Raw genomic sequence first — 26729 nt, forward strand, 5'->3', positions numbered from 1 at the left:
TAAACTATTTATACGGGCTATTCCGCGTCAACCGGATCAGTCATCTCTCAGATATTTTTTTAATTTGGCATGTGGATTGTGTGGGACGAGTTAGATTTTTGTGCCAAAGCGCGAATCTCATAATGCAAAATTCGATTTTTTATTAACAATAACAAATTAGACTCCCATTTTTTTCAAAAATTCATAACTTCGGCAAAAAATTAGATACAATATATTTTTTTTTTTTCAAATTACGCGGAAAGCTCCATAGAATTTAAAAAAAAATACGAAATGGTAAAAACAAGTTGTTATCAATTGTTTATTTAACAATTAATTTTTCAAAGATTTTCAAAACAGTGACTGACACGATCAAAAAATTTTTTTAAAATTCTGACATGTTCCTTGAACTGTACTACAACCTGTGAATTAATTCCAGAGGGGTGTTTTTCTTCGTTTTCGAGTAAAAAATCATTAAAGGTGTCGATGCGCATGAAATTGCGGCCCGCCGAGTCTCTACGTAATGGCGGGCGGCCGGTTGCCGTCCACCGCTACACCGCGGTGGCGTCGCAGCGTTATTTTAGAGTCATTTTCACGATGTAGGACATGATTGAAGAATCTGAAAAAAATACTGTACCTTCACAAGGCCTGCTCAAAGCGATAAGTGAAGTTTCAAGAATGTGTTTTTATTTTAAAATAAGTAGCAAGTTATGTAATTATTATCATTTATGTGCACTCTCATGGTGTGTAACCGTTATTTTGAATCTCTGTAATAAAAAAACGGTGAAAAACACATTCCTGAAACTTCACTTATCGCTTTGAGCAGGCCTTGTGAAGGTACAGTATTTTTTTCAGATTCTTCAATCATGTCCTACATCGTGAAAATGACTCTAAAATAACGCTGCGACGCCACCGCGGTGTAGCGGTGGACGGCAACCGGCCGCCCGCCATGACGTAGAGACTCGGCGGGCCGCAATTTCATGCGCATCGACACCTTTAATGATTTTTTACTCGAAAACGAAGAAAAACACCCCTCTGGAATTAATTCACAGGTTGTAGTACAGTTCAAGGAACATGTCAGAATTTTAAAAAAATTTTTTGATCGTGTCAGTCACTGTTTTGAAAATCTTTGAAAAATTAATTGTTAAATAAACAATTGATAACAACTTGTTTTTACCATTTCGTATTTTTTTTTAAATTCTATGGAGCTTTCCGCGTAATTTGAAAAAAAAAAATATATTGTATCTAATTTTTTGCCGAAGTTATGAATTTTTGAAAAAAATGGGAGTCTAATTTGTTATTGTTAATAAAAAATCGAATTTTGCATTATGAGATTCGCGCTTTGGCACAAAAATCTAACTCGTCCCACACAATCCACATGCCAAATTAAAAAAATATCTGAGAGATGACTGATCCGGTTGACGCGGAATAGCCCATACTGTAACGTGGCATATTTGATGCCCGTTACAAGGGGCTCCTTGAACCCTGGGTGGAACCAATATTTAGGAATTTCCGAAATTGAGTCGCGAAGTCTTTGCAAAGGAGCGCCAGGACTAGAGTCACGCATCCGAAATTACCAGAGGGGACATTTTAGCGAATAGCGTAAGATATTTCAGGTTTTTGTTTTTTTTTTGTTTTTCGAGTTACAACGGCATCAGGCAGGAAGTCGGCACCGAATTCGAGGAAATTGCGGAGTGGCGGACTAGCGACAATTGCGCAGGAAGGATGTCGAGGCTGCGGAGGGGGAGACAACGCAGATCCCCGCATCGCGGGAATCCAAGGTGGACGCGATTCCCGCTGGCGGCCGGCGCGCCGCAGCCTCTCCCCCTTCGCCCCGCCTAAAATTGACTAGCGAACTTGCGACGTACCGACTAGCGACGAGGGAGCACCACGCTCACCACCAAGACGCCCTGGAGCTGCGCGGAGGACGAGATTGTGATTTAGCGTTAAGTTCTGCGTCGCGATGCTACTAAAGGTGCGCGTCGAGTTGCGCAGTCGACGAAATCGATGACGGGTCGATTATTGCGTATTCTTGTGGGTATGACGTCACGTATAGGGTGACGTATCGAGATCCGTGTTGCGGCAGATCGTAGGTTTTTGAAACCACTAGTTCTGGCGATCGTGATAAGTAGTCACGTTTTGGGGAGTTTCGCGAAGTAATGGAGTCGCCCAAAAATCGCGAGGGGAATGGAAAAGGGGTTGCAAGGATGTAGAAGGTAAGCGCTGCTTCTATCCCCGTGATTGAATTTCGAGCATAATTAGGAAAAGGCTTGCCGGGTAACGGATAGCCGTTTTGGATTTGCGTTGTAGAAAAGTAGTCGAAATTCTTTTGCCGATTCTTTTGCTTGATGACCGTAGCCTGAGTACGCGTGTTAAAGTAGAGTAAATTTTGAGTTCTTGAGAAAGTTGTGTAGAGTCACGGGTTTTAGTTGAGTCCCTCTCGTTTTTGAAATTAAGTACAGCCAAATTCCGCTGTACCGGGTCGAGTCGCGTTATCGGTTTTTTCAGTGTCACCTCTCGAGTAGGTCGTGAAGTGCCGAATTGGAGTGCTCGGATTAGTGAATAACGTTTTCGAGGATTTTGAGAAGGTTTGATTTCGGATGCGATAGTAAATAGTTGAGGTTACGTTTAGTTGCGCCTGCGCTTAGTTCCGTACCCGTTTAGTTAAGATGATGTTAATTGAGCTGTGTTACCTTAAGATTGTGTTTAGTTGAGGTTACATTTAGTGGCGCTTGCGCTTAGTTAAGTTGCCGTTTATTTAAGATAGTGTTTAGCCGAGTTGAGGTGATGTATAGTCGAAATTGCCGTTGTGTTGAGCAGCGGTTGAGACGAAAAATTCGAATATTGAGTTTTGGTTGCGTCCGAAGTATAGTGGCGTTTGCGGATTTGTTTAGTTGAAATAAGTAGGAAATAAGCTTTAGGTTAAGTTATGTTGTCACGTTTAGATTTAGGGCAGCTCGCGGTAGCGTCGAAGCTCCGAGTCGGGTGAGATCTCGGGTGAGATTGAGGACGCCGTCTGTTCGGTAGCCCGACGGCGCACCGTCGAGAAAGTAGTTTTAGTTTCGGTTTCGAGCAACTGTCACTATGGAGAAGAAATTGCGAATTTGCAAATTGAGAATAGCGTATGGAGATCTTGTGATTGTTGGGTGACATTTTAGTTGGGGAGCCGCGAGCTCAGTAGAGTAAGGAATAGTGTAGGTTATGTGTAATTTTCTGTTTAATTTTAGAAGCGCGACGAGCGACTTTTGGATTATTGAAGTGAAAACTTCTTTAGCGGCGCTTGGCACTTTTTTAGATGGGTACAAAATGTTAAACTCGCGTCCACGGTTCGGGTCAGATCCGTAGCGCGTCAGATCCGTAGCCAGATCGAAAAAGCGTGAGACGGATGGAGAGGGGTAATACCCCCCTCCCTTCCTGCCGTACGGCGAAAATGTATGCCTGCTACGTCTGTCTTGTTTAAGTGGCGCTGGGCGTCTGCGCGCGTGTATTTGTACTACAACCTGCTACGCGAATCCACAGATGGTGACTGCTGATGTGCCAATCGTTTGTATACTTGTGAAATTCGTGTATATAAAGTGCTTAAAAGATGGAAATGGAAGAAAGTGAATTTATTAACGAAAAAAGGGACGAAGAAATAGCGAAAGAAAATAAGTGAGTACTTTATAAAAATATACATATGTTCCTACTAGGGTGTTTCAAAAAAAGACGGAATTTTTTTTTTTCGTATGGTGTCCAAAAATTGATAGTATACCTGAAAACAAAAATTTTGGCGCCAATATGAGCTCTTAATATCAATAGTAAGGTTTGCCTGTATCCACTTCTTTATTTTCCATTTAAATAACACGGGAAAATTTATTTTTTATATTTGCATTTTTATTACTTTGGAACGGTTCATCGTAACAACAATCTGAAAAAAGGCATTTGTAGGAAATTTCACGCTCTACAAAAAACGTCTGAAGATCAAAGTTCCTCAGATCAACCGTTTCAAAGATATCAGTGATCAAAAATAACACTAATCAAAAATTTCAAATATTTTCCAATAAAACTACAAAAAAATATCATATGCCATATTTATATTATTTTTTACGTAAAATTACTTTGATTCTGTTAACCTGAGCCTGTAAACTTTTTTCTTTGCTAATTAATTCAATACTTAACTCACAAAAAGCACAAATACATAAATATAAAGGTTAAAAATATCTCATAAATGACTTTTGTGCTTTTTGTGAGTTAAGTATTGAATTAATTAGCAAAGAAAAAAGTTTACAGGCTCAGGTTAACAGAATTAAAGTAATTTTACGTAAAAAATAATATAAATATGGCATATGATATTTTTTTGTAGTTTTATTGGAAAATATTTGAAATTTTTGATTAGTGTTATTTTTGATCACTGATATCTTTGAAACGGTTGATCTGAGGAACTTTGATCTTCAGACGTTTTTTGTAGAGCATGAAATTTCCTACAAATGCCTTTTTTCAGATTGTTGTTACGATGAACCGTTCCAGAGTAATAAAAATGCAAAAATAAAAAATGTTTTCCCGTGTTATCTAAATGGAAAATAAAGAAATGGATAGAGGCAAACCTTACTATTGATATTAAGAGCTCATATTGGTGCCAAAATTTTTGTCTTCAGGTATACTATCAGTTTTTGGATACCATAAGAAAAAAAAAAAAAAAATTCGTCTTTTTTTGAAACACCTTAGTACCTACACATTATAGATGTAATATTTGTAATATGTTGATACTTTATAGCGTTAACCTATATATATGCGCGACAAATTTTAGCGACATATTTGAGGGAAATCGTTTCTTTTTTAATAATACATTAAAGCAATGCGCGCCTGACTCATTGGTTCTTGATATTAGGAGTATCAATTGTGATATTGACCACATTGGCTTATCCAGTGCTTTGCTAGTCGAGTGTGAAAACGTGTATTACGTATAAAATCAAAAAATACGATACCAAACAAATAATTTCAAGTGAAAATAAATGAAATAAAATAATAATAAATAATATTCGTTTTTCAGAAAAGCAAAAGAAAAAAAGGAATAAAAATCGGAAATATCAATTTGCATGGCGTCAGCGTAGAAAAAATTAAAAAAAAAAAAGATTCGAAGGAAGAAAAAGGAGAAGAAAAAGGAGAAGAAAAAAGAAAAAGACATCGTGAAAATCAAAGGGCATATTATTTATGTAATATAAATTGTCATGTTTGTCTACGATAGCGCAATAAATGAATATTGTATTTTACCACATGAATGATAGTACTTTTATACTGATAAATAAAACAATTCGTGCGAAATTATTCCTTAACCATTCCAACATATTCAAAAATGCACAACGTTGATGTTTAAGTTTTCACTTCTGCCGGCACTCCCGGAGTGCAACCCGTCCTTTTTTTTTTTTGTTTTTGTATCACCGCTATTGTGAAATATAAGATTTTATTTTACTTCGTTTGTTAAGTAGCGTGTGGTTTTCGAGTGTCTCTCTCTCTCTCCAAAAATTACCCCTCCCCTCTCCGCGGTACTGAGCTACCGAGCATATTGCCGAGGTATAGCGCATTAACGATTTCGAGGCGTGTTGATCACGCCAGGCGCCCAACAAAACTTCACGACATTGTTTTAGATCCAGGGTACATCGTGGACGCCAAATTATTGTGCACGCGGTATGTTCTCGGTCATTTTCTCCGAGTGGTCGAGGAGCGGGAAAAATCCACGTCACAATACATACTGTACATCCTCATCAAAATCAATTTTTTTCCCTTCCGTCATTCCTCGCGCAGTGAATTTAGTAACACGTCATCACGCTCAACGATGAGCTCGAACCTGAAAGTGTATATGGGAATCACGGAGCCAATCATGTTTGGATGGGAAGAGATGGCTTTTGAACAACTCTACAAACTGTGTATCTATATCTGCATTACCCTAGCAGGACAGCGCAGCTAGTGGACAAACGAGGAACACAGTTCAGTCATTCTAACAATGACAATCCCCACCACTTAAAAATAACCGAGTTTATAGACCTGTATGTAAGACCGTGATGCGAGTTGATACTTCGGGTGCATACTGCTGAATTACTTCTTCCGATAGCCGCTCATTAGAAGTAGACATCTATCCAACAAAAATTAGTTGAAAAATATTGAGAATTACCGAAGTCATTAATCGTCAGGTTTGTTCCAAAAATGCGAATGACCAAACAGTCGACGCGACGAAATCCCGAAAGTCAAACCACCAACCGTTAAAAACGTAGAAAGACCATAAATGCGAAAAGATTACTTGTAGGAAAATACAAATTGAGAACGTAAAAGTGTATAAATAAATTTATACCGGCATTTTTGTTTAAAAATAAGTATTGCCACGATTACGAAGGCTAAAATATTGAATTGCAAAAATACCGAGGAGTCATAAAGTCGATTTTTCAAATGTCAGACTGGCGCCTCTGTCGAAAATCTATGAATCCAAATTTATCAATAACGACTGACCAAAGACTCGAAAGGTCAAAATCCCGAAACCAGCTAAAGACAGAATGACTAGACTGCCGAAAGGTTGGATGATGTCAGAAACACATCTATTCTCTGCAACGTTACACATATCCCATGGCCGGTGTCTAGTGCTATCTAGCATAAGTCTACATAACTATCACAACTGTATTGCGGCCTCTCGGCTTTCTGGCCCTTCTGCATTTTGCAGATCGTAATTTTGCTCCTTCTGAACTTTGATTTCGGACACTCATGTTTCTGTATCTCCACATTGTGTGATTTGGTCATTCGGAATATCGATTGTTCTGAAAATACTTTTTCTGATAAGTGAGCGTTCGGTCAAATGAACTTTCGAGTAAGCAGTTATTCTACTGGGTGATTTATCGAAAATCTCAACTTCAGTAAGCTGATTATTCGTTGTTTTAAACTTCGTATCTGTAAAATGTTTGATTTTCAACTAGTCGACTTTTTGGTTTTTCAGGATTTTGACTCCGTCCCTTAGCCTCAAAGATCGTAGAATTAGTATTGATCAACAAGTGTTTCCCCGAAGCAATTGAGGTGTCAATATAATTCGAAATTATTTTATAATCTCCGAAATTACATTGAAATTGGCGTTACTGAAATAAAATTCTGCATTGGTAATCAGCAAGGTAACCATTGGTACTTATGAGAAATCATTGAGGATTACAAGAACCTCTTTGTAATCCTAAGAAATCATGTAATAACTTAGAAATCATGACAAATCACGTAGTAAAAGTTAAATTTATTCAAGTAGTCTCTCGTAATCACTTTATGAAATGGAAGTAATGACGAAATTCGTAACATGGCGTCAATTTCTGCTCCGGTGAAACACCCCTTGCTATTGATATTTGTATTAGGATAGTTCTTGCAGTACATCTCATTGTCAGATATGGCAGTAACGTGCTTGGGTAGTGCGTAACTATAGCATAGAAAGTAACGAAGTCAAATACATGACATTTCCTGACATTGTCAATCGAAAGGTGTTTTACATAGTTAGCAACGTCTGTTTTTCAAACAAGTCGAATGATCATAGTTTGTATTCTGTACGACATATTTGTAGACTTTTGTAACAAAAATTCATAAACATGACGGTAAACGTACATGAAGCAGAAAAAAATAAGAAGGAAGAAAGTTCAAGAACTGTTCTTGTCAAATTCGATTGCTATCGTTCATCACCTACGAGCGGCATGTAGTTAGAGGAACTGTCTAACCTAACAAAACACAGAATAGACTGATGAAAACATGTCTGGACAGAAAGGACTTTCAACCCCGAGCAGAAAATCAGTAAACAATTCAATCCTGCGCGGCTGCGTGCCTATGAAACCATTATTATCTACTGCGAATAACTTTTTAGGATCACAATTTCTGCTTCAAGCTATTATAAGGTACATTTACGAATAAACCACAACGCTCACACGCTCTAATAATAAAGTTTGCTGATTTGCTATACTCTGAGTTTTCCTAGTCGCGGAACTATCCGTGCGCCTGATTCAAGCGATCAAAGTTACAGCTCATATTCAGGTATATTGCGTCCAGGAAAACTCACGGTATATTGCTGGCAATGGACATTGATCGCCGTTCTTTTTATCTACTTTATAGTCTATCCTTTCACGCTTTACAAGACATTCGTGATAAGTATTTTTTCTTACAATGTATCGATCACGGTCTTACATGTAGGTCTGGAAACTCCAGTGGAAGAGGTAGGTCATTTATTGAAGACACGTTGGTAGTTCACTGGTCGCCACTAGGTTCGTTGCGATCATTATACTTTCGGCGGCGCGGTCAGGCATGGGCGGGGGGTTTAGACAAAGACAGCGTTAGTCGGCCACGCATCTATCTCTCTGTCTTTGTTCTACCTTCACGTTTGAAACCTTCACGTTAATGGTTGGCATCAAAAAACCTTCATTGCCAGTCAATTCAAACGTAGCATCTACACCAATAATAGTGTGCCACCTAGAGCTTTTGGCTTACCCAAGATTCATAAAACTGATGTTCCTGTGAGAGTTATTGTGTCATTTTTAGATAGTCCAACTTATAAATTAGCCAAAATCTTAAATTCATGGATAAAATTGGGTTTGACAAGACCAGCTTCATATGTAAAAGACAGTTTCAATCTAGTCAACTCCATCAATGGGTTCAAATTGCCATCGGATTACATTTTAGTTTCCCTGGATGTAGTACCACTCTACACTAATAAATCGTTGAATTTGGCCGTTGATTCGATAAAGAGTCGTTGGGGTGAATTATCACCGAACATCCCCGTACCACTCGAACAATTTTTAGTAGTTTTAAACATCTGCTTTGATGCTTCTATATTCAAATTCGATGATAAGCTATTTTCCCAAATCTTTGGATTACCAATGGGCTCTCCCTTATCTCCAGTACTAGCAGACCTTGAGCAGACATGGATGACCTTGAAGGCCATTGCATAAAAAAACTGCCTTTCTTGTTACCTTTTTATTTTAGATATGTGGATGACATATTAAAAGCCATTCCTAAAGATTACATCCCACAACTATTACAAAATTTCAATAGCTTTCACCCACGATTGCAATTAACTTCTTGGATGTAACAATCATCAATAACTCATATATCTTCGAAACTGATTGGTTCTAAAACACCACGTGGTCTGAACGATATTTGAACTTTCATTCACATCATCCTAGATCCTATAAAACTAGTACAATAATTAACTTAGTTGATAGGGGAATAAAAATAGCTAACAGTTGTTATCACGAAAAAAATCTTAAAATCATCAGAGGTGTTTTAATTAAGAATGATTACCCGCCAGGCCTATTATATAGAATCATCAATCAAAGGTACAACAAAATCCGAGAACAAGACAACAATAACTTCTTGATCCCAACAAATAAAGACAACTTAACCTTTATTTCTATTCCATACGTTAATGGTTCGTTTGAATCACTGAACAGAACGTTTAAAAAATACAACGGACAATTTGTGGGTAAAAATGTCAATGACTTAGGCTTGTTTTTTGATACAGGGAAAGATAGACTACCGTTTGCAAAACAATCAAACTTAGTATACAAAATCTGTTGTAAGGATTGCAACAAGCCGTATATTTGACAAACTAGCCGTTGCTTAAATGTACGAATTAATGAGCACAAGAACAATATCAAGGAATCAGATGACCATCATACTGCATTAACAAAACATGCATTGTCCTTAAACCACCAGTTTGATTTTGATAATGTTAGGATATTACATAACGAACCTCGATATTATAATCGACTAGTTCTAGAAATGTGTAATATCGCCAATCATATTAATTCGGTCAATCTTAGGCTAGATGTACAGAACCTAATTGAAATTTATATTAAACCAATCACTGATATGAAGTCGCAGGCAGTTGAACGACCTTTTCATCTGTACGCTTAAGCCCTTGTAGCCCATACCATAATTTTTTAAATAAATACCATTTAAGGACTTGTCATTAATACCTTCCGTATGGATGTTGTAGGATCTTATCAAGTTTGTTACAGAAATGTCATAAGAGGCTACAAGGGGTTAAGAACGACCTTCTCACTTATTTCACACTTTTTATGTCTCTAGTTACTCTCCTCTTCTCATCTATGTTCACTCGGTACAAGAAATGGGTTTATATTCTACCCACTCATGCTCTCCAACTCTCTTTCTGTAACGATCTTTAGACAGAGGGGTTGTGTGTTAGGAATAAAACTTTTTTGACTAGTTCACCATTTTAACCATCAATAAACCTAATGGAGCGATGGGAGATAAAGAAAGTAAAAAAAGTGACAACCAACATCATAACTGTGTTATTTTATCGATTGACTTCTTACCGTTTTTAACATTTGATTACATTATATAAGGTTAGTTTCCTTTGTTTTTATACAGGGTGGTCCATTTAACTCTGCCACCGCGAATAACTTGGTTACTATTGATTGTACCGAAGAGTGCCTTCCGGAAAAGTTGTTGCATTTGAAGAGGGGAAATGAGTTTTGGAAGTGAATGTCATCTGAAGGTCATATCTTATAAGATTTCGGTGTTTGCGATGATTTTTTAAATGGGACTACCTATTTTTTTGCTCACTACAAGGAAGCTAACATCAAAACGCGTCCAACCATGTGCAACAATATGACCTTCGTATAACCTTCGGCTCCAAAATTCATGATTAAGTAATGGAGGTGGAAATTCAAGGAGAATGAATTGTATCGGCACATTCAATACTTTTCCCACGTAATTCATTTTATTAAATGCTCAAAATGTTGTCCATCAACCTGAATACACTTGTCAATACGCATAATAAAGGATTCCCTGGCTTTACATATCATTTCTGGAGTAATACTTGCACACGCATTGATGATACGTTCCTTCATATTCTCCCGTGTTGTTAGGACGTCTCGGTACACAATATCCTTGATCATTCCCCAGAGAAAGAAATCAAGAGGTGTTAAGTCAGGAGAACGCGCGGGCCAACAAACTTGTGCTCCTCCAGAAATTTCCAGAAATTACTCCTTCATTATGCGTAGTGACAAGTGTATTCAGGTTGATGGACAACATTTTGAGCATTTAATAAAATGAATTACGTGGAAAAAGTATTGAATGTGCCGATACGATTCATTCTCCTTGAATTTCCACCTCCATTAGTTAATCGTGAATTTTGGAGCCGAAGGTTATCCGAAGGTCATGTTGTTGCACATGGTTGGACGCATTTTGATGTCAGCTTCCTTGTAGTGAGCAAAAAAATAGGTAGTCCCATTCAAAAAACCATCGCAAACACCGAAATCTCATAAGATATGACCTTCAGATGAGATTCACTTCCAAAACTCATTTCCCCCCTTCAAATACAACAACTTTTCCGGAAGACACTTTTCGGTACAATCAATAGTAACCAAGTTATTCGCGGTGGCAGAGTTAAATGGACCACCCTGTATACATAGTTTATGTTTCAATTTTTTTTTATTATTATTTCTACTTTTATTATATATTATTAAGGTTGTTCCGATTCAGCACCAACAATGTATTTTAAATAATTGTTTTCAATAGATGCATTAAATATGTCCTGAGGATGACTCTAGTCAGAGTCGAAACGTTGACGGCAAAATTTGTTGTTAATCAAAGACCTACATTTCCAAGATCCACCACAACGCTTATACTACAAGGTCAAAATCATTTTCAAACAGAAGTATATACAGCCATAAGATATATATGTATATCATAATATTAAAACCGCAAGGACAACTAGTGGTTCTGCTAGAACCGCGTGCTAAACGACACACAGAATCGTGGCTTCCAGCATTGCAGTTTCCATACGTATATTGTAAGACCGTGGTATCGGTACTTATCCGAACGATGATTAAGTTCATGTTTCGAATTTAGATAATTACACTGTATCACTTTGTAATAATCGTGACACAGCCATTTAACAACAGAACTGCAACTACATAGAGAAAAATATTATGAGGGACACGGGGGAGAGCGCTATACGGGCTTACACCACAAGACACGCTTAAATCGAACCTTGATAATTCCTCTTACGTTGCCCCAAAAACTGGACCAAATTTTGAGCCGAGAGCTGCTTGAACACTCAACACTGTCTCCTTCTTACTACTCCTTGGTTACAATGTTAATTAATTTTTCTAACTTTTGGTACACGTAATTGGTTTCGTTCCTTTCTACTGATACAGGGAAAATTGCTACCGCGAAAAATAGTCAGATAATGAACTTGTTTGAAAAGAGGAATCCGTCGTGATATTGGCTAAGGATAAGCCATGTATTGTCTGGTATGAAACAAAAGCGATGATCCGCAACAGCTGGCCGCCAAAAATGCGATAAAGCAATCAGCTCCTTCGTGCAGCTTTCAATTATTCTGTGGGCACATCTGTCGTGGATAAAAAACAAATTTCACTTTTGTGACTCCGAACACCAAACTTATGACACGTATTTTTTAAATATAATATTATGTCAGTCTGGTTGCAACTCAATCTGAATATCAAATATTAGCTGTCCTAAATCCACCCGAGAACTTCGCCCGTATTTTTCTCCTGGCACAAATATTGGAAATACCGGAAAGTTAACAGAGTTCCAAGGGATCTCAATGTCATCCCTCAGTGTTTGCCAAAAATTCGCAGTCTTGTATAACGTAATCAGTTCGCCTTAACCCACGCATAATCTGCCTACTTTTTAGCTGCGAATTTTCCGGTTAAATTATTACATTGCTTGCTTCATTCCAAGCTAAAGAATTTGATGTGATTAGCAATAAGAAGAGGTCGGGATCACCTAAGATTTATTGATAAAAAAAAGAATGATTTCATTAGGTGAAATCATAGCTGCCCTTGACACAAATCTAAAAAAAAAAATGCTACAATTAGCTTCAGAAACTCATAAGTTCTGGCAATTCCGTACGCATTACGTACAGCCTATTAGAGAGCCGTTGGGGCTCAAAAAATAGTCATTCGCTTATTTGTTGCTTATAATTTATAATACAAGATTTGATAAAAATCTGATTATACTTCAAACTAGAAATTATCCAAATATACTAAAATAAGATTCGATTTACCTTTTTTTTATCATCAGTTTTATAGGATGAGCCACACAGTACTTTTTTCAATAACCGGATATTTTCAAATTTGAAATGAATCAAATTTAATTCTGACCGTTGATTATTACAGATCAGAATACAATCATGGCATTTGAAACATCAATCTGGAGGTTTTGCGTTATTTGACAAAAAGATAAAAGTCGTTTCTCCCAGCTCTTCCCCCTTTCTTTGCAGGTATCGTCTATGAGACGCAATTTTTACCAGTCAATTCGATAATATAAATTCTACCTTACAGATAAAAACGGAGTATTTGATTCTTGTAATATGAACGCAGCATTCGAAGTATTCCGTATCGAGATATATCGCTCATTGGTTTCTAATACCTTTTTTATTCGAAACTTATATAAATTATAGAGGTTTTTGGAATTTTGCATGCAAGTAAAATGAATTATGTTCGCACAACTCACATTGGTTTCCTTCTTGAGCACCAAATGCAACCAGCATTTTTGCGAGAGGTCTGTTGTTACTTAGCACAGCAACGTCCAACGGGGATAATCCGTCACTGTTGACGCTAAAACAGTTACAAAAATTGTGATTTAATTAATAATAATGCAAAATCATACAGATCATGTGTAATAATATGTATATACAAAGCATTCTCCGTAAGCTCAGCTACTTTCTTTTGTTGAGTCCGCGAAAGTTTCAAAAATCCGTCCAGTTTGCAGCATTATTTAAGAAGAATTTTTGCCGATTATTTCAGAACTTCAAATGTAACTGTTTGGAGAATTTTTCTTTTATATTCATCACTCACGATATCAATTTTATAAGATTGATATTATTATGACAAAAGAATTGGCCCTGTGGTTTACTTATACAAATTTTTCATCCTGATATTTAATTTCTGCTTACTGCAATATGTTTCAAAGTAAGTTGACTCGAGATAACAAAGCATTTTTCCAAATGTTTGAATTCAAAATTTTTAAACAAACTTGCAGTGTTCTAGCAAAGTTTCAAAAAATACGGTGTGATCGTTGAAAAAAGTGGCTGAAGAGAGTGCATCTTATATATTGTGAAGCTATTGCATCATAAATTGAATTTCGCGCATCGAATGTCCGCTTGCTTGCAACAAATCTTTGCTCGGCTGATAAAAACGTTTTAATAGAAAGTAAATGCAAAAAGTTCTTTGCGCAGCGTTGCGTTTCGCGACCCCCTGCAGTCGTTTAGTCTCCGCATGAGGTTGTATGAGAGGATATTGTCAGCACGGTAAACAACGTTGAAACTTTTCCGCAAGGTTGAAACTTCGACACTATGAAAGTATTAGGTAAACAGAAAAGAAGTCGTGCTGTGCCATTTTTCTTGCAAGCGTCTTATGCTTTTGCCAATCGATGCTTTGAGTAAATATGACGTCAAAGTCGGGCTTACCTTGCCGTATTGTTGAGCGGAATGATGGAACGAGTATTAAATCATTACGAATGGTGACAGCTATTTACATAAGTACGTTCAATACTTGATAATTACCGATATATGATAGTACTGAGTAATAAATTGAATCAGCTATACCGAAAATAATGGATCCATTTGCCTGAGGAATGTTCAACAACGGTTGAAACATTACTTATTATTAACGTTGATATGTACGGAGAATTCCATGTCAAATTGACTTTTAGTTTCCCAACCCAGCACTATCTGTTTAATACAACTGTCTCAAATAGATTTTGCTTGAATTGTAGAATTGATTTGAATTAAAACAATGTATTGCATTCGAGAACGATCTGCAGTTATCATCATCGTGGAATATAAAAAAGTATCAGGCAAAGTATCCTCGAGCAGTCGCAAAGAAACGTTCGTTCTTTCTCATCTATTTAGATCAGACACTCTATTGAATTAGTATTTCCTGATTGTCTGTACAACATGAACTTGTTTGATTATTTTGCCTCTTCACATATGCGCACTTTTAGTCCACGTCATATCATCACTTTCGATGATAATAAAGCTCAGTTAAATGACAAGAAATACAGTATTCAATATCCGTTTACCATTTTTTGAAATTATCGTACAGCCCTTCATTTCAGTGTAAGGAACAGGAGAAGGCCCGAGTTTTATTGCGGTGTAGATTTACTGTCACCGTTTTGTGAAGGAGTTTTGCACCCGTGCGAAACGTCTCCATCATTGAATAGAGGATAAAATACCTTTCAATTTGAGCCCCGACCAAGAAGCCATTCCTTCAGTGAAAATTCGTTGGAGAATCTCCCCAATTCTCGCCGATTCGGTCAATGATTGACTATGTATGTAGTCGATAGTTATTCACCGCTACTTGGCATCGGAGGAGTGCTGTCGCAGAAATCTAAAGGTCTTGGAAAAAGTAGTTATCTACTACAACAGCGTTTTCGGTAAACCAGTGAGAAACGATTGCGACACTTGCTGGAAACTTCTAGCTATTGTTGAAACTATGGAACATTTTCATCGTTTTTTACCATCACCATTCTTATGGACATACTTCGTAATCGAACGGATCACGTTATTTCTGAAATGCCTCTCGTTATTCACAGCTCCGGAAGGTCGCATCGCTCAGTGGATTGAAATATTCAGACAATTCAACCTTGAAGTAGAACGTATAGTAGAACTGGACTGTATTACGGAAATTACTTTACTACAGACAGTTTGAATATATAGTAGGTAAAATTAAAAGGACCCTGCATGTGCTGTCCTCGCTGGCAGCTTGTAAAAGAACAAAATATTATACGTGCAAGAATCCAGCACTCCCAAACCCCTCTCGAGACTTCCAAAACACAACGCAACATCTCACAGTGAGTGAGAAAATCTCCAGATGGCAAATAAATCCATCGGCAACTTCTTGTTCCCAGCAGTAAAGTCGTCGAATAAATATTGTCGGAACTCCAGGATTCGGCGAAAAGAGGTCATTTCACCTCCTACGAGACTCTTGCTCGAGTACGTGAAGATTTTATTGGGCTTGATGTAGCACGGATGTTGAAGAATGGTACAAAGTCGCGAAGAAGAGACCTCACATTCCCACAGAAAAAGCCCTCTTCAAATATATAGTAGCAACGCTCACTTCGCCAGGATTATTATCAATATCCTTGATCCTCTCGACTGTCCTTGTGATATATATGAGGTATTCCACGCTAACTGAGAGGACATTTTCCCTGACCCCCGTCAATTTTCTTCATTATTTTTGAAGTTATACTTCTTTAGGCGCGTTATGAAAAACTGATGAGAGTGAAATTTCAGGATGCGCGCGCATCACTGTAACACAAAATTGTAACACAAAATTAACAGGATGAAGTTGCCCACTCAACCGAATTCATTAAGTCTCGAAAAAAAGCTAAATATTTATCCACATGATTTTAGTTTTTACAGTCACAACACGTGTTTTATTTTCATACAAGTGCGAATTATATATGTGGCAATAAAATATATTCAGTAGTGATTTAAATTGAATATTTGGATTAATATTATTTACTATTTGTGAATATTAGTGAAAAAATTGTGCTAAAATACTTTTTCAAGTGCTCCAATATAATTGAGGTTAGTTATCCGTATGTATTATTTATTGATATAAATTAAAATATCATTATTTCATATAATTAATACTAAATATTATTAAATTATCAATGTTGAGTATTTATTATTGGTTTTTTAATATTTACAAAATGAAGAAATAAATTTAATAGAACATTTAATAAAAAGTTCGTGACAAAAATTTAATAGATTATTTAAATATAATGTAAGACATCCGTTATTTGTTTTATTGTTTTTTATTACATACTTCTTTTCTTTATCATTGTGTGACAGAAGATTTTGACATGTTGTGTATTTTTTAATGGTGCCAAAGAAGTATAACTTCTCACGCGCGTACATAAGTACACGCACCCATTTTTTATACGATTCTACAACCTAAAAAAAGTACTCACCATTTTTTTCCGATTTTTCGTCCCGATCATCTTTTTTTAAAAAATGTTACAAACTTTTTTATGGTCCTAAAAAAAAACGCCATTTTTTATTTTTTTATAAAAATTAATATAATTTCTAGGTCCCAAAAAAAAAATTTTGAGCCATAGTTCGGAGTGGAGAATTGATGTTTTGTATTTTTTAAATATTTTTTTAGAGGAATAATTTCTCTTATTTTGTACGTATACAAAACATATGTTATGTTTGTAAGATTTTTTAAAAAAGAATGGTTGGGACGAAAAATTTAAAAAAAATGGAGAGCGCTTTTTTTAGGTTGTAGAATCATATAAAAAATAATGAAGCAAATTGGCGGGGGTCAGAGAAAATGTCCTCTCAGTTGGCATGGAATACCTCATATATTAACGAGATCGTTTTGTTCTGGAATCATCGTCGGTTATTTCACCAAGTGGCCCAAATTCTTCGTGATTCCGAATCAATATTTGTCATTCTAGTAATTTCTAGACATTAAGTGTCTCTATTATAGAAGTCGATACGGACTGCTTGGAAGCCATTATGACGAATGGCTCCCCTTATTCGCATGCTTTCATACTGATCAGCTTAGCATGAATCAATGTGACGAAATTCGTCTGCTACTATGATGTCAAGAGATCTACAATTGTCAATCGATTTGCTGAACGAAGATCATTTGTCTGAAAATCAAGCCAACTCATGTTGAATCCGTAAGTCGGTTCTAGAGAGTTCGGAAACGCCACACTACACTTAATGTTTTGAGAGTTTCGAGATACAGTTTCCCAAGAACGTCAAGATAAGTTTAGAGTCAGATTTCAGGGAAATAAAGGACATTGTCAATTCTTTTCAAGGCGTATCTCAACTCGCCTTTGGGGATATTGATCGTCTCGTGTTCTCCTCGGATTTCCTTCCTACGATGTTGGATTTCCAACAAGAAAATATGTAGTTGAGCTGTTTTCTAAGGAAGGAAATTCTCGAGCCCATGTGATGCCATGTCTTGCTGTTCTCGCGTTATGTCTTCAAGGAATACTGCGAAACGTTTCGGTGGCGAAACCGGTGAAACTGATACAACGAGTAGAACGAGTGAAGTCCCGGAAGAAGAAGAAACATGGTTTCCCTCACAACCAGCTCAAGGTTTTCTGTGGTTTAGCTTCAAAGTTAAGATGACTTCGGGGGGTGTTCAGGAAGATATACGTTGTGTGAGCCATAAAGATCGATCTTTTCAAAGAAAATAGGACAATTTTATTTCTGCTTCAATGAAGAAAAATCGAGAGCAATGCCTCTTCCTTCAAAAACAATTGATTGGCTCCTTTTGTTTCCTGTACTAAGTCCTTTTACATAACTAGCGATATGTTGGAACTGGTCTGAAACCTTGAAAGCCTATGTCTGAATCAGAATGTAAAATGTCAGATGAATGGTCTTTAATGTCGGTCTGGATATACCAGTGCAAAATGTGTGAAAATTGACCTCTTTGGAATTACCTTGAAATCGGGAAAATGCATCCTGACCAGAGTACACAGCTTGATTTACGGTCATTGCCCCTATAATTATTGCAAGAAATAACTGGCATCATATTCTCATACGTTTGCATTGGTTCCTAACTTTTGTTAATTGAATTGGAATACGAAAGTATCGAGACATATAATGGTAATATCATAATGCAGTATGATTTGACTCCATCACGTTGAGCGCATAATCAATTCATGAACGGTCGAATGGAACTAATAAAGATCTAGTTATTTACTTAATTTCGGAAAGACAGGCCGTACCTTTTCGATCCCAACATATCACACCGTTTTTGTCCGCTTACCGAGGTAAGCAAGTTGAATTTCGATGCTACTTATTTGAATCAAGATGTTATATAATATAGCTAGTGTGAGAAGCTTTAAACATCTATTATGCATTAATTTCCCGGACTAACGTTTCAGGGTACATAAGGTTTTTACGGCCATGACCCTGATTTTAACAACTCGTGATTTATAAATGCACAAATTCAGTAGCAGAATTCACATGAAGGGTATAGGATAGCAAACCATTTATCAAAATGTCTTCAGTTAAAACGGTTTGACTCTATTTTTCAGTTCACGCTGCTTCGACTGACCTTTACCATTATTTCACATAAGATTCTTGACAGTGACAGAATTCCTGACACAGCGTTGTTTTCAATGCCTATGTGAAAGTCGTACTGGATAGCAGCGATATTTTTACTGTACAGTAGAGAGTGATGTAGGATTTAAGATAAAACCAATGACCATTGATATTTCACTTACCTGTTTACATCGACGTCAGTTGATTCGAGAATCGTTCTTGCTTTGTCTAAATGCCCCTGCTCAACCGCAGCGAACAAAGCTGTAAAGCAAAGAAGAGGAAAGTTGAAAGTTTGGTTTAATTAGGTCATTGATAATTTTCTATAATTTTCATATTCCGTGTCATTTATCGTGGCTTTTCACTGAAGTATGTTAGGTTTATAAATTAATTGAATTTATGGCGAATGGAAAGGAAACGGAAGTGGTAGATGTGGAGAGAATTAAGAATACAATATACTTTGCGAAAGACAAAGCTAAATCAAATGCAAATTATATGGTAAAATGAAATCATAAAATAATAATAGATACCATGTAAATGTATGTTGAGACTAGGTTGTGCCGTAAGAGGGTTCAGATGAGTCGCGGACACGAGATGAATTTGTTGTTGCTGTTGATGTTTCTTTTTTCCAAACCCCTCCAGGAACTCCATCCCTTGTCGCGAGGCCAACACTATGCAAATAAGCGGAGAAAATAAAGTAAAATAGAACTAAGAATAAAAATATATATGTATATGGGGCATTCCATGACATCACGATCAAGATTCTACGTCGATGTTCTAGAATGGCTTAAAAATTTTTTGTATGAAAGCACAGGACGAAAAACGCAATCGCAATTTTTTTCAGAATTTATCTACCTAACGTATCTGAAGTTTAATTAAAAAACTTGAAGAAAAACTCCATTTTCTAAAATCTGGAAAAATTCAGAAAAATCGTGTAAAAAATAATAAAAGTTTTGATACCTATTAGAATACGGAAATTTCGCGACTTAAAAAGATAAATAGGAGAAATCAAAAAAAAAAAAAAATAAGTTATTTTCCTTGGATTGCATTTTTGACATAAGAATGAATATAAAAGCTCATTATAATAAGAGCCGAATAATATCTATTCAGAGATATTAAAATGAGCTTTTATGTTCGTTCACATGTCAAAAATGCAATTCAAGAAAAATAACTTATTCTATTCATTTTTTCTATGTACCTTTAAAAGTTATGAAATCTTTCTAATACTTTAGATCGAACACAAACCTCGATCGAATTTGATTCGCGACGGTCCGCGATCGTTAATCATTGTTTATTATTAATTTATTGATAAACACTTTTGTCGACCGGTTGTGGTAACGACCGAGGACTTTGAAACTTTGTGGAAATATTTAGGATAGAAATATACACATACGGCAAACATTACACCTATATTCTTGTTAGTCAGGCTATGTTAAGAAATTATAAAAATAAAATATTCAAGTTCCTCTGAAAAAATGGCAAAGACCGAAATCTGGCTCCAGTTTCAGTTTTGAAATGGTCGTGTTTTACAATAAAACCTGTACGAAACTTTTCAGAAATTGAAAATGGAGTTTTTGAGATAATTTAAAACTTTTTCTGACGAAAGGAAGTTTTTAGAAATTTCTATATGATCTCGTCAAGAGAAGTGTTATAATAAAAAATAATGAAATAGAGAAATGTTAAGTAATTAAAATCACAGGCTAGGCAATTTAGCATGGTACGCCCTATATATTATATGGAATAGAAAATAAGAAAAACAAAAAAAAGCCGCAAGGATGCAATGCGAGAAGTGTGGCTTTATGCTGACAATAAGCCAGCATACTAAAAAACTTGATTGTGAACAATACTGATTGGCTAAGAATCAACTCTTTTCATTCATTTTATGACGAGATAATCGTACGTTGAGTATTTGTTGAATTGTCGTAAAAAATCTAAAAAATTCACACGATTTCACTCCGCAAATGTCTCATTTTATTCAGAAGACTAGTTTTGACGAAGTGATTGAGATATTTAAAAAATTATAGTCAATTCAATATGCTCAATTCATTCATCATAGTTATTATTACAATGTTTTAAAATTATGTCTAATAATGTCAATATGATGACAAAAAGTGTTTCGGGGAATCTGCAGAAATTAGTCAGAACGAATCTGCTAGACTCTTAACGATTTTGCAAAGCTATGAAATAAAGCATCGGTATCCAAGTCATAATTTCAATATTTTCTATATTGTTGCAGCTTAGTATCTCGTGAGAGAATTATTGATAAGTATCGTTTTTTGGCCAACCAACATCCTCAAGGAAAAAACAATGATTGCGCGGTTAGAAGACCCAGTAAAATAGATCCACTTTTCTAGCACAAATGCAGAACTTCGATGCAACTTGGAGTTCGGGCCACATTAATTCGATAAGTCATTGGTCCAACGGTCCTCTCGTTGATTAGAGGCGAGAATACAATTTCATTTGGTGACCCTAATGGAACACAGGGAGTAGTTGGTGCATTTCAACGTTATAGCGACGGCCTCTCAGGTTATGATCAGAGAAAATAGGGTTTTTCGTAACGAATCGCAGCGACCGTTTATAAACGAAAATTGCCCATTAATTTACCTTCGATAAGACAACAATTCCACGAAATGTATCGGGAGGTTTTTAATGACTGCATTAATTCTGCGAGGTATGCAATTGGATTCGATGAGAAGAAAATTACTGTACATCAGTTGGGGGTGAGTCGCGGAATACAAAAAATTGCAATAACTTGATCTATAGATTGATTGTGAGCTCAAAAAATGATATTCCACTCGGAAAGATTTTCATCCAGTTTCGCGGATTGCATCTTCGTTATTGGAGTCGAAAGTTTGTGATTTTGATACGTAACCTAACGCATTGCTAACCTAACTGACCCATGTTGACTGGAATCTTGAATTATAAAACAAATGCATTTGGATTCAATCTTGGATTAGTATGTCTGAAATGGTACGCAAAGTTTTTTTTAAGCTTGTGCTTCAAACTGGCAAAGTTTGAAGAAACTTGACGGAAAAAAATGGCAGTTGAGTTAACGGAAAATGTACCACTTGTGCCTCGAAATTTATTGAAGAAGTTGTTCAATACGAATAGGATTCAATTCTGCATGAATCGAATACAACAGAACTTCACATATAAATAAAACTTACGGAAGTACATTATATGTATATGTTGCTACTTTATTGTGAATGTCTCTCTCTTTCTCTAAGTTTTGTTCTTTACACTACCGGGACAGCTGTCGAATTATTTAGAAATTATACAAGAAATAGTGTGACGTGAAGAGTATCTCTTTTGGTAATATCCATTTTAACGTTATTTGAGCCCTTTTCTATAAATTGGTTGAATACGATCAATTCAAACGCGCACCAAAAAGAACTTGTTTCTAAAATTTTATGTCAATCTCTTCTTAACTTTCGATTCAAACCGTGGTTCTTCTTCATCGTGAACCCTACAAGTCTGAAAAGTTTTGTTCTTCAACTTTGGAAGTTGAATAATAGATCTTTTTAATACTTTTCTGATCTTACATAAAACCTTCTTTGCAATGCCTGAAAGGGTGTCAAATATTTAGAGAATCTCGCGACCGAAATCGATGAATATATTCAAAAACACAGTCGTTTCTCCAACGCACCATGTACAGCTGGCAAGGTACTAAAGGATGGACAATTAAGCAACGTAGGCAGTGTCAAAATCATGTAACGTACTCGAACCTGACGAAGAAGTGCTCATCCTTCGGCGCCAGTTATTACTCTGCAACGACTGGACGGACTGCGGGCTCATTTCATCGTCCCTAGACTCTTTCGACATAATTTTGCACTTTGGTTTATTAGGACGTAGAGTAGCGCTCTTCTTGCTTGTGAGAAAGTTCGTAATATTATCCATGGTCTTTGGCTTGGGGGGTTTCAACAGATTCGCCGAAATCCCAATACTCGACATTATTTCACCAGCGTCACTCGGCCGGATTTCCCTCGAACTGCCGTCGCTAACGCCCCGAAATCCGCTACCAAAACTCCCCACATCTTTCCGGGAAACCGGAGAATCCGACTCGCCGTTGTTCGCCAGGGTGCAACTGCAGGCGTCCGAGTTTGTGGAGCTGTCCAAACTGAACATCGGATTTTCGTAGGAGTTGAATTCGCCCAAAACTATCCGCAGTTCAGGACCGTCGCCATTTGTCGAGTCTCTGATCGTTTTCGCCTGCCCCTGGATTTTGTCCCGGCGAATAAAAAAGTTCCCCGGGCTTCTCGGCGACTTTGTCTGATCTTTGGTACCGGCGCCACAGTTCTGAACGTTCGAGGATGACCTTTTCACCTCGAGACCTTTCATTTCCGGCAGGTTCTTCTTACGTCGGCCACGGATTCGGTCCGCGAACGAAAACTTTTCGACCTTCATTGTGAAGGTCGAATTGTTCGTCAAAGTCCCGTCGCTGCTTTCGCCCTCTTCTTCGGGCGAATCGTTTTGCGATGTATGTAGATCAATTTTTTCCTCCTTTGCTTCATCGTTCACTTTTTTAGTTGCGAAGCGAAAAGTTTTCTCGTCAGAACCCTTTCGGGGCATTTCCTCGGTCACTCGGCACCTCGAACGTTTTGTCTTTGGGTCGGTAAACCTTTTCAACGGTTCCTTAACAGCCTTCGAAGCAATTCCCAGAGGAGATGCACTTGCCGGACGAAACATTTCCTCAGGATTTTGCTGCGAGACTGTGGGGTGTAATGAACTCGAAGGCTGAACAACGATCATGGAATTCGCGTGGCTACGAATCTTCGATACCAATTTCAACGACGCTCTGACGGATCGCGATCTCTTTAACGAAGATATCGGATTACTCGATAATCTTCGGCTCAACAGCTCCATTTTGGGGCTAGTTGAGACGGTCTTGCGAAATTTCATCGCAAGCCGTTACAAACGAACATTTGACATTTCATCGGCCATTCTCGTCCGTTTGCTAATAATTTATATGCGTCAAGTGATTCCTCTTCATGTTCTCTGCCTCCACGGGTAAAGCTGAAATTTAAAATTTTTTAACTAATAATAGCATTCGGAGTTCTTCTCATTACAGGACTCCTCGAATTGTTTCCAATGTGAATCAAATATGACTGCTTCTTTCATACATCGAGATACTAGGGTGGACGCCCTTGTGTGTTTCATGCACTAGCTCCGATCGCCACTCGCTTTGAGGGGACTCGGAAGTTCGCACATTACTGTGCTAGGTGCGGAAAAGCAGTATGAGATATGTGTTCCAAAAGCACGTATGGTGAAACCAAATTTTTTATTCATACACGCGCTAAGAACGCAGCTGTGTTACAACGTTAATCGCCAAGTGAGTGTTTAGATTTCAAATTTGATGTCATCGAACATCTTCGAAACTCTATCGCAAAGTATATACTCGAAAGAATACAATTCAACCGCGAGAGACGGAAGCCATCTGGTGAATGTATTACTAAGATAGCGCTGCCTCGCCGACAGTGCCATCTGGCAGATTTACGCTGAGACGGCTAAGATGGTAAAATGGGCGCGGCAGCATCATTGGCACCATCTGGTTGTTTGGCTAGGATGGTAAGGTAGGCGAGGCTACACCCGCCATCTCGCAGTGACAGTCAGAACTTCCAACCGCACAGTGTACACTCCGTGTCAAAAGTCAACATATTTATCATATTATCATTTTTTCAACTAACGGAACCCAATTTGCATAACTTATATAGCCTATCTTCATCACTCTTCGGTCCGTAAACCACGAAAGAAGGACAAACCAACAAACACACTTTCGCATTTGTAATATTAGAGGGGATATACGTCACAAAATATTCGCTCGCTTTTCGTGTTCCGTGTATTTCAATCTGCGTAAATTTCGTAGAGTTACTTCTATATTTCCGACGAATAGAGGTCGAAAATAAAATCTGGATACGAAAGACAAATGCGACAACCGTAACAAAAGGGTGCTCAAGTAACTGGCTCTGGCTGGAGAGATCCTTAACAGCTGCGCGGTCCCGTCGTACGCGATGACGGCGGCCAACGGACGCCAGCAATAAAACTTATTGGACAAATAAATTGACCAAGTGTCCGCGGAGGAGGACCCTTACAGGCTCTTCCCTGCTTAACAGCCAATTATGTACACTAGAATTACTTAAGCCCGAAGAGGTTTGCTCTAAGTAAATAATGAACGAGTGTTTGGAGCTTATTTCACAATCATTGAGAATATACCGCTGAAACTTAACTAGCTATCGCGCGAGCATATATGTAACGAATATTATTCTATCGCTCAGCAACCGTCAAATTACAACGTATATGCATCCGACAATAAAACGTGTCAACTTCAAAGTCTCAAACATCAGAAGATCGGATATTTGAGGTGATATCATCATGTAAATTGCATGGTAGATTATAGGTGCATGATTTTACCGATTTTAACGGATTACGAATCGAAACGAACGTTCTACGCTAAAAAAGATCTTCATAAGATTCGTTGTAACGGAATTAAATTTAAAAAATGTTACATCGCATATGGACGAGCAAAAAGCCCAGATAATTTTTCATTATATAATCCAAAATTATACGTTTTTTAAAATGGGACAACTGACCTATGACCTGGGAAATAGTTGATGATTCAATACAAAACGGGTTCAGATTTAGTTATTCCTACATTTTGAAATTCGTTATTATTCAAGCGACAATTTCGTTTAAAATCTTTTTCAAATACGACGAAAATAAAAATTAACTTTATATAAAGCACGGTTATTATAGCTATAATGCATTTGTTCTACTGCATGAAGTTTTACCGAGTTCTCATGTACACCATTTTTCAAATAAACGCGAATGAAACGAGACGCGAGACGTATAAGCTCAGCCTTTACAAGAGGAAGTTGATTACTTTATCATCTTTTCGCCTGGTGGTGTACGCGAAAATTATAGCCGACTTCAGACTAGTCTGCGAACGTTCGTATTTGTGGCATTGCAGGGCGGGTCGAAAGTAGTAAAAAGGCTCTATACTATATTACTTGTTTGACACTCAATTTCCTTTTTCATTTTAACACCTCGAGTAAGGATAGGTAATTTTCCAGCTTGCTGTTTATCTAAAGCGCAATCCTGACTTATTATTTCGTTTGTTAATTTTGATGATTTAAAGACAATTATTTTCACCCTTCTCTGTCTATGTTCGTTTTCGTTTTCCTCTATTAATCGTATTATGCTTTTCTGCGGTTTCATCTAAGCGTGTTACATTTATTATCATTATTATATGTTATACATATGTATTCACGAGCTGATCCTTGCTACCGATTATCAAGTACCGGTAAAGTATAATGTGAATCATCATTAGGATAAGTTGGAATTTTTCAAACAATACATATCCGCAATACCGCCATTTACGAAATTCAATGAATCGTATTTAAATGCGTGACTGTGAATAAGCGTGTAAGAAATAAGTCCCTGCTATGACACACAGTTGCATACGTGTAGAAAAATGGTTTCTTACTGTAGTTTTCTCTTCTTCTATTGTCAGTTTTCTTCAGTTTTGTCTGATTCAACTGAAGAATTATTACACTCGCAATAATTATTTTTCAGATTAAATATAAAAAAAAAAACATGTTCTAAACAAAGCCTTTTCTCTGAGCGTATAAGAACCCAAAATGCCTGGTCAAAATTTGATGTGAGAGAATTAAGTGAGAAATAACAGGCAGATAATGAAAACAAAAGAAATCAT

At 37.1% G+C, this 26729-nt stretch overlaps 1 protein-coding gene and 1 long non-coding RNA gene across 9 annotated transcripts in view; one reads left to right on the forward strand and one right to left on the reverse strand.

The window, feature by feature from the left end:
- Positions 1 to 26729, reverse strand: part of wake (wide awake) — a 292797-nt gene that overhangs the window by 20973 nt on the left and 245095 nt on the right. For 5 of the 8 annotated variants that reach the window (XM_069134081.1, XM_069134080.1, XM_069134079.1 and 2 more), the window contains 3 exons: positions 19552 to 19692; positions 19207 to 19285; positions 13465 to 13568 (listed from right to left, as the gene is read on the reverse strand). In XM_069134081.1, coding sequence (XP_068990182.1) covers positions 13465 to 13568; positions 19207 to 19285; positions 19552 to 19692 — 324 coding nt within the window. Of the gene's footprint in view, positions 1 to 13464; positions 13569 to 19206; positions 19286 to 19551; positions 19693 to 22740; positions 24035 to 26729 lie in introns of all 8 variants that reach the window. The other 3 variants (XR_006881953.2, XM_046615326.2, XM_069134083.1) reach the window with 2 other exon arrangements.
- LOC124213738 (uncharacterized) lies at positions 3447 to 5424 on the forward strand. The gene is made up of 2 exons (XR_006881956.1): positions 3447 to 3627; positions 5006 to 5424. It is a non-coding gene; the product is annotated as an uncharacterized lncRNA (long non-coding RNA).

This window comes from Neodiprion pinetum, chromosome 3 (assembly GCF_021155775.2).
Source record: "Neodiprion pinetum isolate iyNeoPine1 chromosome 3, iyNeoPine1.2, whole genome shotgun sequence".
Taxonomy (NCBI): Eukaryota; Metazoa; Arthropoda; class Insecta; order Hymenoptera; family Diprionidae; genus Neodiprion; species Neodiprion pinetum.